The sequence below is a fragment of the Epinephelus lanceolatus genome, chromosome 20 (assembly GCF_041903045.1).
Source record: "Epinephelus lanceolatus isolate andai-2023 chromosome 20, ASM4190304v1, whole genome shotgun sequence".
Lineage (NCBI taxonomy): Eukaryota > Metazoa > Chordata > Actinopteri > Perciformes > Serranidae > Epinephelus > Epinephelus lanceolatus.
Window position 1 is genome coordinate 19,093,239 of NC_135753.1, and position 17,364 is coordinate 19,110,602.

At 42.6% G+C, this 17,364-nt stretch overlaps 1 protein-coding gene across 20 annotated transcripts in view; it reads left to right on the plus strand.

The window, feature by feature from the left end:
* kiaa1217 (KIAA1217 ortholog) overlaps positions 1-17,364 on the plus strand; it is a 149,701-nt gene that overhangs the window by 92,200 nt on the left and 40,137 nt on the right. For 16 of the 20 annotated variants that reach the window (XM_033639520.2, XM_078162945.1, XM_078162946.1 and 13 more), the window contains exon 2: positions 2,489-2,775. In XM_033639520.2, coding sequence (XP_033495411.1) covers positions 2,489-2,775 — 287 coding nt within the window. Of the gene's footprint in view, positions 1-580; positions 707-2,488; positions 2,776-5,585; positions 5,750-15,266; positions 15,395-17,364 lie in introns of those variants that run through there. The other 4 variants (XM_033639524.2, XM_078162948.1, XM_033639521.2 and 1 more) reach the window with 3 other exon arrangements.

Here is a 17,364-nt window from a genome sequence, read left to right on the forward strand (position 1 = left end):
TTGGAAACAACACTGCCTGCAGGACACAAGCTTGTCTTAGTGTGTCATGTTGATCAGATAACTTGATCACATATTAGGTGGCTGCCGTGCGCTGAGAGCAGTTTGGATGTGGCTCAGAAGTAGGTTATGACACATTTGGATGCGTGCTAGTGTCTGGTGGGCCCACAGCGGGGATAGAGAGTTAAACAAGAGACAGCTTGCAGACAAAGTCCTGATAAAGAACAGACTGTGCTTATATGGTGGGTATATATATATAAATATATCTATATGTGAGTGTGTCAGAGAGTTTGAATGACACCTGTTAGTCTCAGGGTCCACTTTTAAGAGGAGAGAATGTGTTTCTTGTCAGTTTCTTCCTTTGCAATGGTCTGTAGTCTCTCTGTCTGTCTGTCTCAAACACATTTACATTCAAGCTATGACCACTCCATGGTAGCAGAAGAGCTTTTAGCCTGAGGGCGAGGGGCTAGTTGCTCTGTGTCCTGGAATGCGGTTGACTTTCTAAATCCCCCACCAGTCTATCCTGGGGCTGCGGGGCAGGGCCTATCTCAAGCCCCCTTTTCCACGTGAGCTACGTCTGGAATCTCTAAGCAAGCAGTTAGCTGATTCTCCAGGCTTCGCTCTTTCCAGCGTCACTGTGTGTGTTGATTCCAAAGTGCAATGGAAGAGGAAATAGCAGAAGAAGACAAAGATTGCTCACTTGGAGAAGGTAATGAGCTTTCTGATATGCCACCCGCAAATGACTACCGATCTTTTGGAGGTTTGAATCTATTCTGTCTGCTGAGTGTAATTTGGTTAGCAGTGGGGAAACTGTGTTTGGGAGTTAAAAATAGGATTGGAAGTACATGAGACTACTGCGTCTCTGAACTTGAGCAGGGTGGGGGTTTGGACTGATGGTGCTGGTGACGAGGGCTTGATTGTGACGCACCACCACTCAGTATTTCTCAAAAATTAGGCCTGCTGATTGAGGCAACTTTGTGTTTTCTTCCAAAGATCTGTGGATGAAAATGAAAAAATAGTAGACTGGAAGACAGACAGGAGGAACTTAGTGGAAGGAAATATCATGGCACAGGACAACAAAAAGAAGTTGAATGATTGCAGCTACTAAGCACGAGTTTTTCCCAAGTTGTTGCACTAGTTAAATCTACCCCCATCTCAGTCCTAACATGTCTTTGAGAAGCAAACAAGAAATTCCTTTTTCATCCATGGCTCACAGCATGCTTTCAAGCTTTCAAAGACGAAAAGAAAAGCCATATTAAACCACCCACAAAATAGGGGCAAATCACTTGAAATATCCATCTTCAGCTGTTGAAGAGCTGAACTCCGTAAGAGGTCCTTTATTTTCCGCCATTACCCTCTGAAAGGTGCACATTATAGCTCCACCTGCCAGTCTAGAAAACAAGGCAGCAGATCAGCTCACTTTATTGCTTCTTTCCCCTCTGTTTTCACACTCCAGAAGCTCTCTTCCTTTGCTGCCATCCATGTTCTCTCCTTTATTCCCCTCTTCTCGTCTCTTCTCTTGCAGAATCTCATGGGATAGCTTTCAAATTGATGGATTATTTCTGTATTCCCGAGGTTCTGATTGATATAAGACAAGATAACAGTGCAAAGATGTTTATGTGCCTAAGGAGGTTGTATTTATTTTATCTCCATTCTGCCCTAAAATCAAATATTCCTCTTCAACACCACTTTTTTTGTTTGTTTTAGAAAGTACTCTCACATGTGATAAAAGGGAAACAATTGCCGATTGCAGCATAAGTAATGCTGAGGCTTTCTTAAAAATTGGGCGTTTAGTCAGAAACATGCTTCATATCATGTTTCTGTAGATGTAAATGAGACATCCATTGCGTTTAGTGGAGAACAGCTGTGTCACATAGTCATCAAAAATAAATAAAGACATTTCCTCTCAATATTTCTGATGTCACCATTCAGTTAAGCTTATTGCATCTGGCAGTTTCTGCTCAATCTCAAAATTTTGCAAGGCTCTGGCTGAATAAACAGATGCTCTGGAAATCATTTCCGAGTTTCTCCATTTCTGTCTCCTAACATTAATGGATTTCCTTGGCTTTTTTATTAAGGAAAGAAGCCTGAACAGCTGTTTAAATTCTGCATTTTCATCACCAATATTCTGTCTGTCACATAAAATTGTGGATTTATTGCTGAAATGTAAAACAGCATGAATATATAATGAACTGGGCCGACAATGTTTATTTCAGCGTAGTGTCTGGAGAGAATATTAACAACTTTTTGCGTATGAAGTCACTTTTCTCTTTCTTCACTCTCTCACATGGAGCATGTTATAGTACAAGAAAAGAGTTTGCAGTCGTAATTAGTTCCATATAGGTCTCAGGTGGTTGAATTTGAACTGACATGCCCTCTTCATGACCTACAGAAGAACAACATACACATACGCACTTGCGGTTCACGTCAAAACATCAGCACAGCACATTTGTTTTGACCCCCTGTCTCTGTGTCCTCTGTGTCCCCTCAGAGCAAACCAAAAGCAACCTGAAGGTAACCTCCCCAGAGGACGCTCAGCACGTAACCCGCAGACAGGCCTCCCCAAATGGGACAGCCCCTTCAAGAGGGGACGCCAAAGGCAGCCGCACTGTCCCTCGAAGGCACACGTTAGGGGGAGCCCGCAGCTCCCGGGAGATCCTGGCTATGCAGCCATCAGACATGGACAAGAAGAGGGAGGCCTTCCTGGAGCATCTGAAGCAGAAATACCCCCATCACGCCTCAGCGATCATGGGTCACCAGGAAAGGCTGCGTGAGCAGGTCAGTGGGTTGAGAGAGGCCCGGGTGTGCAGTGTTATTGTCTTGGCTCACATTGTTGAGATGATTTGAATTATAAATATGTTGACTGGTTTCTTTCACTGAAGAGAGCACAGTAAAGTCATTTTAAAGCTGCACAATTCAGTATATTAAAAATGAATCAAATGACAAAGTGTAACGTGAAAGGTGTTGCTCTGACGAACCCATTAGCTAACTCTGCTTTTTGCCTAAGCTCCAAGGAGAACTTTAGCATCCTTCAGTGCTTTGTTTTTATTTTCTGGTCTGCCATTCACGTTGTTTCCAGCAGGGGGCAACTTCTTTAAGTTTAAAAGGTCTCATAAACCTTTTTTTTAAAAAGCTGTACGTCACTGCCCAGCACCAAACATTTGAGAAACGAAAGCTACATCCACTCTGTTTTTGTCTGAAAACACATAAGCGCATACTCTGGCCTTTTGGAACCCCAGAAATGGTGACCTTTTAAATTGCTGCTCAACCTGTTTTAGTTCAAGAAACTCCAGGGTTGCATTTTAGTCTGGATGGGCGGAAACTTATACTTTTGAAAACGATGATGTAAATACCCATGTTGTAGCTAGGCCTTCATACTTTGTGATTTCATCCTTCTTGTGTGGGTAACCCTTTCACATTGCCATGGCTTCCTCCGGTGATGGATAATGCTCCCTTTACTCCTCTAATATATCGCCATATTTGCTTTGCAATGCCTCTTGATCTGTTTTCCGCTGCCTTGATTGCCTTATACTTTTGTCATTTTCAGTAACAGTTCCACCCTATCGTTCAATCAATCAATCAAACTTTATTTATATAGCGCCTTTCATACATCAAAAATGCAACCCCAAAGCGCGTTGATCCAAGCAAAGAAATCTCTGGTCTTACTTTTTGCCATCTCTGTAGTATTTTCTGTAACTAAGCAGAGCAGACAATCTGCCTCCTGTTTGCACTGGTACGGCTGTGGCCAGTGTATGTGAATCATCATGTGATAGGTCATGTTTTCAGAGTTTTTTCAGGCATGTCAGTATGGACGGAGATTGATTCTGAAATGGTGCTGAAACACTTGTGTGACCGGAAATTGTTTTATTTTAATATAATGTTTTAAAATGAAAACATTGCAAAGTTAGCAGCTGGCTTGTGAACACTGCACACACCAGAAACACGCTCCAGATAAATGCTAATGTTGCTCCATGTCCATTGGTTGTATGAACAGGCAGCTAAAACATTTTCCATGTAAACCCCATAAAGTGATGTCAGAGGTTTCTTAGTTTATTTCTCTGCCTCAGAGTGGCAAAAAATGTCTATTAATACAATTCTAATATCAATTTAAGACCTCATGAAACAGCTATATTTACTATTATTTAATATTTTTAGTTTAATCTTATACAACATCTGGCAATTCAAATAAGCCACAAACATTTCTGAAAGGATTAGTTTGACATTATGGTAAATATGCTACTCAAGTTTGATGGGTAAATTGTCATTGATATTCTTCAGTTTTTATCTGGGTTAGATATGACATGACTTAGTCAGATTTTCCATTTACTGGTACTTTGATTTTGTTATCTTAATGGACAAAGCCAAGCTATCTGTTTCCCCCTGTTTCCAGTCTTTGTGCTCAGCTAACCACTTCAGTTACATATTTACCAATCACTCATGAGCGAGGTATCAATCTCCTTGTCCAACTCTCAGCAAAAAGCCAATGCTCGTATTTTCCAAAACAATGTGAAACTACCAGTAAAGTGGTAAGAGAGTACAAATTACAAGATAAATAATGTGGTTTATGTACTGACAGAATCACACGTGAACTTCTCAGTGCCTTTGCCCTCTCTTATATGGTCACATTGGAGGTTTTGTTATTTTCCTCTGCAGACTGAGGAAACAGTGCTACTGCAAAACTATTTCCTCCACTCTTTTTGCCGCAGGTTAAATGCGAAGTCTATCCTATAAATCTGCCTGTCACGTTTCCCTCCCACAGCTGCTGTGAAACAGTAATATGGTGTTTTTGAGAGGAAAACATGCGAACCACACATTATTTGGATTGTCTGCACACCCTAAAACCTGTTTTGATCAGCATAATTGGACTTGCTTATAGTTTCAGGCTGCTTTGTGTATTCTAGAGTGCAGAATGATGTTTAAAGAGTACATGTCTTTCATTGATTATAAAGTCTCCTCATGCTTTTTGAAGTCAAGTAAGTTGATGGGGGAGGGCGACACAGGGGAGTCAGGACAGAGGACATTTGGCTCACCTGGTCATTGTCTGTCTGTTTGCTCTGGGTCAGAGGAGACAAAAGGGAGGGGCAAGCTGGCTTTGTAGCCAAAACAATCGAGGTAATGGTGAGACTGGCAGCAAGCCACGGGGGAGCTCCAGGCAGTGGTACGGAGCATTGTGCAAGAGGGATTTGGTGTGCTGTTTTCAGAGCAGCCCACGCAGCGTGCACACATGCAAAGTAAACCCTTTTCATAAGGTGATCATGGACTCTGAATTTGCATAGGAAATATAAGTCAGCAGAGATGATGGTGTGTGTTACTCCAAGCCTATCAACATGTGTGTGTTTGGGGATGCTTTTGGCATTGTTTTATCCATGAAGTCATCAGCAGTTTATCTAGCTGTGAAAAATCTGTGTACATCTGCTGTTGTTATCGAGTGCGCAGGGAAATGGAGGAGACTTTGTTGTGAGACTGAGGTAGTCAGACAGGTAAGTTCAGCTCCGGACTGGGGTGGAGTCAGAGTTGCCATAGTGACTCATGATGTCACCGCTGGAGGGGCTCAGTTTACGTGTAGGTGCCTGTTGGAGCGAACTGGCTGGCTGTGAGAGAGCTGTGTGTGAGTGGAGGAGCGCAGCTCTGCAGGAACAGGCGATGGATTTGAAGATTTTCTGGAGGCATGGCTCCGCGGAGGAATAGAAATCAACTTTTCATACAGACGGAATAAACTTGTCACATCGGCACCCGGGCAGAAGCAACAGAGGTAGGATACTATCGGATCATTTGCTGTTCTTCCAAGGCAGCCAGTGCGCTTCTCAGACACTCACATCAGCTCTGCGTGCCATTGTGAGCGCTCTCGCACCAAAATGCATGCATTATTGCGCTTTTACGCGAAGTGTAGCTCGCCCACGAGTGTGTGTGCTGCAGCAGAGTGCACACCAGCGGGCTGTCAGGTGCTGCAAACTTCTAAGAGGCGAATGCAAAACTTGGCACGAGTTTTATCGGGGGAGAAAAAACGGTTGAAGAAGTCTTTGAGTGCGTCTGATGCCTTCACTTCACCGATGATCAGATAGATGGGCGCTGTGAGGGTGTCAGCAATAAATCATCCATAGGGTGCAATCCCCTACCTGCAGCTCCCCTTCATCTTACGGAGATGGCAATTACGCAGACGTAATTGCATAACAAATGATGCACGGAAGTTAAGGGTTATATGATAACAATCTTGCAAGATATCAATGGTGGTTGGAGACAGTATAGACCAGTAAAACTGATGCTGAGATGCTGCTACTGCTGCTGCGCGATTTTGCAATGGCGTCATGTTAGAATTTAATATTTTTTAAAACCAAATTTGAGCAATTTGATATCCAGAATGGCTTTTACAGTCTACATCTCTCAAATCGAACCTGTATTGGATACTGCCATGGCTTCACTTCATCATAACTTAATGGCTCCTGTTGAATTTTCATTTTTTATGTTGCATTGTCTCGTAATTGGCATGCAGTGAATATATTTTATTGCCTCATTTCAATGGACTTTGGAGGGTTGCTTTTCTCTTGGGATTAGATTCCATTATATTGCCTTTGATGTGTTTAGGGTTGCTGGATTTTTTCAGTGTGTGCACGAATAGAAAGACTTTTTTCTTATGCTTGTGTGTGAATTTGTATTGAAAATGATGTTTTGGGTCATTCTGGGGTCATAGACAATTTCATTTGGAACTTCCTGTCCTTATTAGCAGGGGATCATCCGACAATGCTTTCTCTTTGGTAGAGTTACTGTAAAAAAAAATCTCAAGTTTGTGTAGTAAAACTCTTTGAAGTGGCTCCCTCAGCTGCTGAAATACTGAAGTAAGACGAGAGAGATAAAAAATGATCTCCTGGGTGGGTTGTCAGTTTTTAAGACACTTTTGAATTGATTTTGGAGTGAAGCTCTTCATATGTTATTCAGGCATTGGAAGTGAGATTTGAGCGGTGATGGCTCTTGAATTTATCATGTCAGGGAAGAAGATACAAGATGCTGTCACAAAGCAGACTGGTTTGAGCGTGATTTTCTGGCACATCAACATAGTGCTGATAAATGAAAGAAGATGATTGAGGGCCGCGTTTGACGTAATCTAATTTAGGATGTCAGGAGGGATGCAATCACTCACTGCTAATACAAAGAGCAGAAAATTAAATGAAACAAAATAAAAATGACAAGCTTTTGGAAGCGTTTGTCATTTGGTGTCCTGGGGAGGTTTAATTATGCCGCTTCAAGCAAGAAAACAAGTCAAGTCGAGGATGACTTGTTACAGTTCCCACGCGGACACAAAGTGCCGACCGTACAGGAAAGACAACATCAGTGGCAACAATGCATGCTTCAGAGGTGAGAAAGAAATGTCCCCGGAGGTTTCAGTTACAAAGGTGGAGATTTATCAAGGTCAAGCGGAGGTTGGGAAAATGATATCGCTTCAGTCTGAAAAGTGGATGACCCCACTCCGCCCAGCATGGCTGCACACACATACACACTGACTGACTCAGCCTTATATAAGGTACCCCTCAATTCCTCCCTCGTCTACTTCTGTGATCCTTAAACCCTCAACAAAAGCGAGTGGTTTAATTTCCTCCTCTCCTCATCAGGCCTGCAAAGACCTGGATCCCACCCAAGGGAGATGAGATAATATCCCACTGGCCTGACCGCCACCCATCCTCTCACCCCTCTCTGTCTCTCTCTGCCCAGGGGCTTTGACGAGCACAAACTGAGCCGCTTGGCCGATCACAGACACACATACACACACACACACACACACACACACACACACTGAATTCCCTCCTTCCGCCCCTGTGTCAGTGTCTGTGTGTGATGAGCTGTGACTCGCTAGGCCCCTGGTTTCTCTGCAGAGTGGAGCGGCCATGTTCGGACAGCTGTCTGCAGCTGTGGGCTGAGACAGATAGACAGACAGACAGACAGACAGACAGGTCTGTCACCCCCAAGCTGTGATAATCCCTTGGTTGATGAGAGCACAGATTATGGTAACAGTGTGAGTGTCAAAATGTGTAAACTGTTTTCCAGAGCAATTTTTGACAGGTGATCATAGTTTATGTGGCGTACAGTGAGTGGTTTAGTGTGTGCGTGGGCTGCTTTGGAAAAAGGTGATGTCAGGTACTTCAATGCACCAATCAGAATTGAACAATAGGAGAACCAGGGTCTGATGACAGCCTCTCTGCTTCTGGTGCCAGGAAGATAATCAGATAAGCTGAGATTTTGTTTTTTAAAAATTAATTTACAAGTAAGGATAGGTGGGACAGTTTTCAATATACCACAATTCAGTGTCTTGTAATTCATTATTGATAAAGTAGCACCGGCATCCCTTTGTGTTCTGTACTTAGCCATGGGTGTTTCTTGTGTTTGCTTCAGATATGTTCACTAAATGTGACTATGGCAATGTTCCGAATTTGATACGAGTCATGTAAACAACATGTTTAGTTTGGATATTCCAAATTATGCCTTATTCTGAATGTAATTGAGATATGTAGGATATTCTGACATTATTTGGGTTTTGGGAGCATTATTTGGACATGTATACAGCACATTTGGAATATGCATCTCAATTGGGTTTTTTACCGCAGTTTGTGAAACATAGCCTCTTGCCTGTTTACAGTCAGCTCTGCATTGTCATGGAAACATTGTGCACAAACCAACTAGTCAACAGTTTTTAAGGCTGTGGGGTAGAGATGCATACATAAAAGAAATGCCCACATTTCTCTCTGAAAGGAAAAACACACACCGATTTATAATCATTATGAAAGACTTGTATATCAACAGGTTTTTGAATATGCACAAATATCTCAACCTTTTTAAGAAGGTGACTGAAGGAGTAAAAGAGGGAGGCTGAGTTTGCGAGGTCGAACTAATCCACCACGGGCACTCCCAGTAACAGCCGTGTTTGACAGGTGTCAATGCCCTAATGTGGTAGCATTTGCTTCTTTACATCAATTAGGATCTTTTAAAGTTTTCCACCTGTGGCGGATTTGTTCGACTTTATATACACAGCTTCCCTCTTTTATTCCTTCAACCACCTTCTTGAAAAGGTCAATGTTGTGATATTTGCACATATCCAAAAACCTGTTGATACACATGTTGCTGGTCATGTGTCCTAAATAGCCAAGATGTCATTTAATGCATTGTATAAATACAACATGTGTTTGTGCGGCACATGCAAAAAAACCCAAAAAAAACATTTGTGCCCATTTTGGTTGTTTTTTTTTTAGAAGACTTGGCGTCTTAGGAGTAGGTTTTTGTCTCCATTTACACATGATCTATCATGGGTAACTGTCATGTAATACATCATGTGTTGTTTGTGTTGGCAACATACCATGGGAATGTACCATCAAGTACTGTATTGTGTAAAGTTATGATTTCTTAATCCATCAAAGTCAAACTTTACCAACACGTTGGACTAATACAACTTGTTTGATGTTAAAAGGCAGTTAGCGCTATAGCTAAAAGGTAGAGGGGAAAGGAGAAAATGATTATAAAATATATGCTTTTCTTTAATCGATTTATATTTAGACTTAAAAAACTTTTAATGGGAACACAAAAGTGAGAGAAGCCTTCAAAAAGGATCACACAAGAAGAGATCCCTTTCCGGGACCAGTAGTTGGGCAGCAAGTCAAAAGCAGATCCGTGATATAAATTAATCACGCTGCATTTAGTAACAACATCAATGAGATGGCAGGGTGCACACGATCTGCACCCTCCCACTAATTCATGTTGAACAAAGCCATGTAAATACTGCTCATTTGTCATTATGCACAGTAAATGTACTGTAAACTCTCCCTCTGAGTCTTCCTGGGGCATTGCAACATTTGGCCGGTCCCCCACATACTTCTCTCTGTGGGCTCCTGGCCACGCTACACTCTTGCTCCTCAGAACCAAGGTCGGCTAGATAACACAGGCTCTGAGCATGCATTACCTCCCTGCAAGAAATCTGACCATGATCAAAGAAACAAAGAACAGGGAGGGAGTTTTGGGGGGAGTGTTGTTCCTGTTTTTAACCAAACTGCACAAATTCGAAGAATCATTCATTGTCTTCACTCCTGGCACAGTATTTGCAGAGTATCATGAGAGCTGACAGAGATGAACTGGTAAGCACAGATACAGATTATTGTACGGTGAAACATTTATGCCCATGTGATATCTTCACAAAACACCTCTTTGTCGTTGCCTCTATTGCACCTGGTGCCTGAAATCACACAATCAGACACTGTTTGCAGCAGGTCGGCTGCAAAACATCTGCTTTTAATCATCGTACCTCCTCCACTGACCATCAGGAGCTGGACTGTTTAGCTGGGTTGTTTTTAATAGCATGCACCACCTCTGCATGAAGTGACACTTTGAGAGCTACTGTGAGTTACACAACCAAGAACCACAAGGTTAATGATGGGCATGCGTTGACCTGCCATTTAATAGGGGTGATGTGGCGAGGGTTTGGGTTTTAGGGGTGCAGCTCCCCAACCGAGAGGACAAGTGGTCCGTGGAGTGGCGCCAAGGCTGTGTGTAATCCCGGGTGTCGTGGGGGAGGGTTAAGCCGCTCTGACAGAAGGCCCTGATGGACCTGCCTCTGATCACTGCTGATAATGAGTCAAGCCAGACAAAATTTTACACACAAGCGCAACACCGGCGTGTTAATCAGACCAGCTAATCAGGTCTGAGCTCTTCTCAGTGTACTGTTCAGCTGCACAACAGAGCTGTGTTAGCCCAGGCTTTGGTAAACAACAGAAGTCGGCAGTGTCTTCGGTCATTTTGTCGCTCCTCTGGTTTAACGGGCGGGTAGTCGTTATGAGGATCTTAAAAAGTTCAGATTTTCTTGACAGAGTTGCAGAGAATGGAGGTTAAACATCTGGGACCTCTTTAACCTCACTCCCTTACATTCCTTTGGGAACAATTAAGACCATTTGTCAATACAGCACTTGCAGCCCGAGGAGCATTCCTTGACTTATTTTATCAGCTTGGCTGTTGTCCCACAAAACTGCTGATCAGCTAAACTGTAGTAATACAGAGAAGGCAAACAGGTAATGCTGTTTAAAGACAATTTTAATACATGATAATATCGGTTGCCAAGGAGGTTTGTTTGGTTACTACTACTATTACTGGCTAGATTTTCATGACACTTGGTGGAAGGGTGTAGCAAAGGCCAAGAGAAAAACCCTTAAATTCATGATGCAAAACTTATTTTTCATTTGCAAGAGTGGCCATTTTGTTTCAGCGAAATAAATGCCATACATTTAAAAATCCAGTGGATGGTAGTAAAGTTCAGTGGTGACAAAACAAAACCAGTTGTAGAAATACAAATGTCACCTATTACAAACCACATTCATGGGTGCTAGGAATCCTCTGGGCAAATCCTACACACGTGGCTGCTCAAACTTTATACAGCCAGCATTTGTTATGGAGCACTCGGGGACAGTGGTTTCGTGGGAGAACCGGTGCAACTGTAACACCGTCACAATTGTGACAATGCTTTTTTCTCAAGCTAAGGTGTGGCTATGGAAACGTAAATACAAACATAGCATGCAACTAATTATACTCTCAGTCATATCCAGATTTGATTGTCTGCAGTAAATACCACTAGAGATATGAAGGTAAAATGTTTGGTCTTTGCGCTTAATGAGAAAAATCAATGAGATCATCGGCTAATATACGCACAGCTGAGATACTGAGGCTTCAAATCTAGACATATACTGTATAGTTGTTGCACTTGCAGATTTGCATATAAGACTTGACTTTCTTGTTTGGGGTCTGCGGTCTCCAAGTTTCCTTCTAGTACTTAAAGCAGCATTAATTGATTAACAGCATTTTCTTATCCAATTTTTGCTGGTTAAGGCAGAAGGTTGAAGACTGGTTGACTTCTAGACTTCTAGTCTAGTTGAAGACTAGAAGCACAATATGTATCTCTAGCGCTCATGTATGCATGGTCAGATTTGCACATCCATGTGCTTTGGTGTAGAATTACAGCCAAAAGGGCCCCTCTAACAACAGTGTTTTTTAGTGGCTATTGTTGCTAATGCAGAGCTAATATGTAGCACCACGCAGACATCCTGTAGTCGTAGAAGAAAAACACAGCTGAGGTTTTAATCTATTCGTAAAATGATACACTGTATATACAGATTGCTGACTCACAACAGATTAGTGTCACTGTCAGTTACTAAAAAGCGTACAAGCTCTCCACCCTCAAATGTCACATCTTTCCCAGATGTATTTACCTGTTTGGTTGGTGACTTATGTTTGTTTGATACTTAAAGGACGCGCTAGGCTACAGGCATCTTGGCATCCATTCCATTCTTTTGTCAGCAAGATGATGCCAGTCATTAGACTACACTAAGGAACTAATTGACTTTGATGAGTAGCTAAGCTAATGGACAAAATATGTTGTCAGCAGTCAGGATGATGGAATGCACATGCTGTTGTGTTGATGCTTCCAATCTCCGCTAGATCTTTGTGTTCCTGATGTTCTGTCGTCAGATTTTCTGTTGGAAAATCCTTCATTTTGACGGATCACCATCACCGGCGCAACTGTTCATACTTGAGATATACTGGCAAAGAGATTCCAAGCTTTATGACCCTTAGAACCAAATTGGGAGCACGCAAGAGGAGTGTTTCCCCTCGTTTTCTTTGTGTGCACCTTTGCTTTGCAAGTCTTTGCATGCAGCCTGACATCTGGACTCCACCTTGGGCCAAAGGTATGAGCCTCACTTCAAAAGGCAAATCAGACACAGAGGCACACCAGGATGAATTCACCACCGACAAGACCAGCTCCAAGCATCTGGCCCAAACTTTATTTTGATCTCCTGCGCTTTATTTCCAGTTGGCCCTTCTCAGTGGAGATAAAGGAGTGTGGGTGTAGGATAGAAAAAAAAAAGGATGGCAGCGACTTGGCTTAAAATCAAACTTGCTTTTCTAAATGTTTAAAATACATCTTCAGCAGATAGACAGAGGAGGCAGGGTGCTCTTTTGCTAAACAAGATGACATAGATGATAGGGAACACCTGGAATATGCCTAAGTATACAGTGGGAAAGTATATATTTAAGGCATCAGCAGCTAATGGAATAAGTAATAAATTAGACTATTTGACAGAAGTGGAGCATGTGCTGCAGTTTATCATAGCACCTCCTCCTCAGGTTGACACCGTAATCTACCTCAACTATGGCTCGTGTTTTACATCCACAAGTACTCACATTATATCCCATGCTACTCAGCTCTTGCTAGGTTTAGTTTGCTGATTGCAGATGTTGTTAACATGGAAGCTAACAAAACAAATCAGCCCAGTGTAGCAGAGGAAACTTGGTGATTTAGCACTTTAAGCATCAGTGGGTGCTGTTGTTTACTGACAGTGAGAGTTGGAGTTTTGTGACTTATCTCGTGTGGTTGACTGAGTCAGACTGTGTTTGTGTGTGAGCAGTGTTTCTTATTGTTTCTGTCAGAGGTCAAAAACAGGTCAACTACTGTACAACTTACTCCCCAGTTAGTGAGAGAGAAGGAGAAACAATGGATAGTCATAAGAATCAGCATGAGAGATAAGCATGCAAAATCGTCATTATTTAAATTTCAGGCATAAAATAAACTGTAGCCGACTGTTTACATGACAGTGATGTGTAATTGATTGTGTTTTCAGGAAATGCACAAGCATTTTGGATGCAGTTCTTTCAAGCTAAATTAAAACTTCAGTTTACTACTGATTATCTGACTCTTTTTCTGCACACACAGACGCACAGAGAAACTCTCCTCTGGGAGAGTGGGTATAATAAATCTTAGGCTCAGTGGTGGAGCGTATGTGGTCCTCGGTGACTTGTTAATTAGGCATGAATAGCAAAGCCATTATCAGGGCTGGTTTCATGGGACGAAAAAGGAGACTTGACACTTGACAAAACTCTGGGATTTAAAACCAACCTAGGCTTTAGTTCGTTGTCAGCAAAATAAAGGTGCAAAAATGTATTTTAGCTTCAGCAGTACTAGACTAGGCCCCTTTGATTGTACTGGATTATATGTGCGTTTATGTTCGTGCAACATGATGTGGAGGATACAGGACTCCGGTTTCTCTGGGGAGAAGAAAGCCCTCTTTGTTTTGGTGACCACAGGCTCGGAGCCACACACACACACATCCACACATTCTCAGATATACACCCAGAGAGGCTCAAATTAGACCTGCAAGGTCCAGGAGAGACACTCTCTGGAGGCAGACCAGGTTCATGTGAGGACGTGTCAAATAAATAGGCCCTCCGAAATATGAGCGCGGCTTTGTCCACCGTGTGTATATGGATGGGTGCTCTTTGTGTTTCACGATAGAGGGATCCTGTGTCTGAGAGTTAATCAAACATTTATGGTGGTATTATTCTGGGATGCTGTTCAAAGATGTAAAATGTATTTTGCTCTCGATGAAGTGATATTAAAGAACAAGTCCTGACGGATTATGGTTTCGCAGGCCCGTCGGAAAATAGTTTGCATGTATTTGTTTGGTAAGAGAGACGCTGAAAGGGGTGGGGTTGGGGGGGACTTAATGTGTGCGCACTCGTAGGTGTGTGCAAATCGTGGCATGCAAGACTAGTAAATGATCTGCCAGTCATGTTCTAAGTCTGGACTGTAATCTTATGTAACACCTTGACTTGTATGCGTGGCTCAAACCACAACACAGCACCTTGTCAATTGAGAAGTGAAAACCGAGCTCTTCCTGTAATGATCCCAACATTCATTATAGAGCAAGCTTAAAACCAAACTAGTAATATTTCCGCAGTGGTATTTGGATGTCCATGCATTGGGTGTGTCCGAGTGTGTGTTCTATAGGCGAGGGCCTGCTGTGTATATCTTGGATATAGGCTCTCAGGATCCCAGAGGGTAGAGCAGAGCCTTATCTCCTCAGGACACAAGTGTCATCTCTCCTTCTTCAGTCGCAGCCATAGGGCAGTGAGATGGAAGCTGAGATTGGACATGGGGATTAGTGTTAGAGCTGCCGTTTTAAGATAAAATGTCTTTTTTTAGCGCTGAATGGAAACTTTATGGAGTTTTAAAGCTGTTGCAGGGATCAGATTTTCATGCAGACGTCCCTCATTCTCCAACTCAATCTCTGTCTCGCACGAATGGTGCACGAATGTATAATGCAGACACGCAAAACAGTGACTTTCCCCCTGCTGTTAGCTGGGTGTGGATTCTGTGTGTGTATGTATTGTGGTGCTGCATAGTTAGGGATGTGGGGTGGTGTGTGTATTGGATGGGGGGGCATCCGCTCTGAGTTAGAGCAGAAAGGAAAGGGAGCAGGACAGGGCAGTTGTACAGAGCAAGCGCTACAAGGGCTGAAATAACAGTGGAGGAAGTGACCCTGTTTCCAGTCTCACATGGAAGTCGCTCCTTGAAGGAGATTGCCGCTGGTCTAGTATGGTAAATACAACATTTATGCTTTTTAAGATCATTTAAAACATGCTGTTCTTGCTTAAAATAATAGGTTGAGCACGACTTTTACATGAATACATGCTGTAAAATGACTTTGATGATTCTGAAACCTGGTGTGGCAACACAAGACGGTGTTTCCACTCCACAAACTCCCATTGGCTGATTTATCTGATGGTCACACGAAGTTGACTTTTGTAACCTCTCTCATTTGGAGGAGGGCGCGATGTCTGCCAGTGATAACCGTGACTAACTCATGTATGCGTGAGTGGTTGAAATCAATTGGACGGTGAAGCTCAGTTGTTGGAAATGTCAGTGGCGGAAGAGATAGGCATCTTGCCTTCTCTTTGCACTGGGTCAACAAGCACAGTATTGTGTCTGCTGTGATCATTCGCAGTCAGAATGACAGATCAGCTTGATTATATTTTACTTGCCAATGTGATATTTTATTAATGAGATGGTAACAGCGCTGGTTATTGTTTTGTAGTTTCTGGCTTGGTCTTTTGATTGTAAACTTGAAGATAGCTGGCCTTGAACTGCCACAACTTTTGGCTTCACCTTCGCTGTCAGCTTTGACTGTGGATGCTATAAAGTCATCTGCCTTTAACACACCAATTAACAAGCGAGCCCATCTCTGAAAGGTCATCTGGGGATTTGGATGAAAGGATTAGAGGAGGAATGCATCAGAGGAGGGAGGGAGAGAGGGATGTGGTAGCAATGAATGGGAATGGATGACTAGGGGATTTCGGTATAATGTCATTAAGGCTAGGGGAGACAAAGGATGATGGTCTGTCCACAGACAGCATACGGACTGAGCGCTGACTGGTTGATTGACAGGGGCTTTATAATTCAGAGTTGAGCAGCACTGCAGTGGCACTGACTTTTAGACTCACACAGGTGTTTTTAATGAACTCTTGTCAGTTTGAAGTTTTGAAGGTCTATCTCTGTGTTAAAACTGCGACACACTCCAGTCTTTTCGACAATGCTAAAATGGAGGATAGTGCTGATTCAAGAGCAAAAATATGAAAAGCATCTATCTCAGATTTGATGCTTACCACATTGACTCCATGTACAAAGCAGAATAATGTGTCAGAATGAGACAAATTAGGGTTAACTGTCTGCTGAGCTACCTTCTTCTGTTTATGTGTTTGCCATACAGATCAGGCCAGGTAATTACAGTTAGCTTTATTTCCGCTCCCCAGAGCCGGGGCCAAATTAGCATCTTAAGTGGAAAGCTGTGCTCACAACACTGGAGTTGGTGTTTAAAGCCACACAAGCTTCCACCTCCACTGTCGTGTTTACATTCTTCCATGTCTGAAAAAACAATATAGAATGGATGAATGAAACTTGTTTTTCTGGTTACCTGCGTGTTTACTCTGTGTGTGTGTGTACATAAGAGATGATGTTTGAATGAACGCTATTGTAGTCTGACCCTGGTAGTTGCTGGAGATAAATACATTACATAGAAGTTATCTTTGACTTCTCTGCTTGACTCGTGAAACATCTGTTGCAGATCTTCAAAAACATGCAGCCCAAAGGTGACAAAGATTGACATGATTGCAGGGATGTCAGGAGAATGCTCTCTTTCTTTAAGGTAAAAGCCAGGCTATGTTATGAGGAAAACTATTATAACCCCAACTATGTTGATTATATAAGAACGTAGGCACCAATCAGTGGGCTTTGTGTGGGCAAGCAGCAGGTGTGATGCACGATGCACTGGCAGCTTTCGAGACTATGTCTATACTTAAATCTCCATGAGTGACACAGCAGGCTCCTGGTGGGAGCTGCCATTATTCTTAACAATCACGATTTACTTTAATCGCTCCGTCTCGGCTCTGCATGTCAGCCTGTCTGTCAGGAGTTAAGACAGGTGCCGCATGATATAACATAATCTGTTCTGCTTGGTGAAATCACGCATTGTCCCCTCAGTTTGAAAGGGCTCTGTAATATTCAAGACAGGT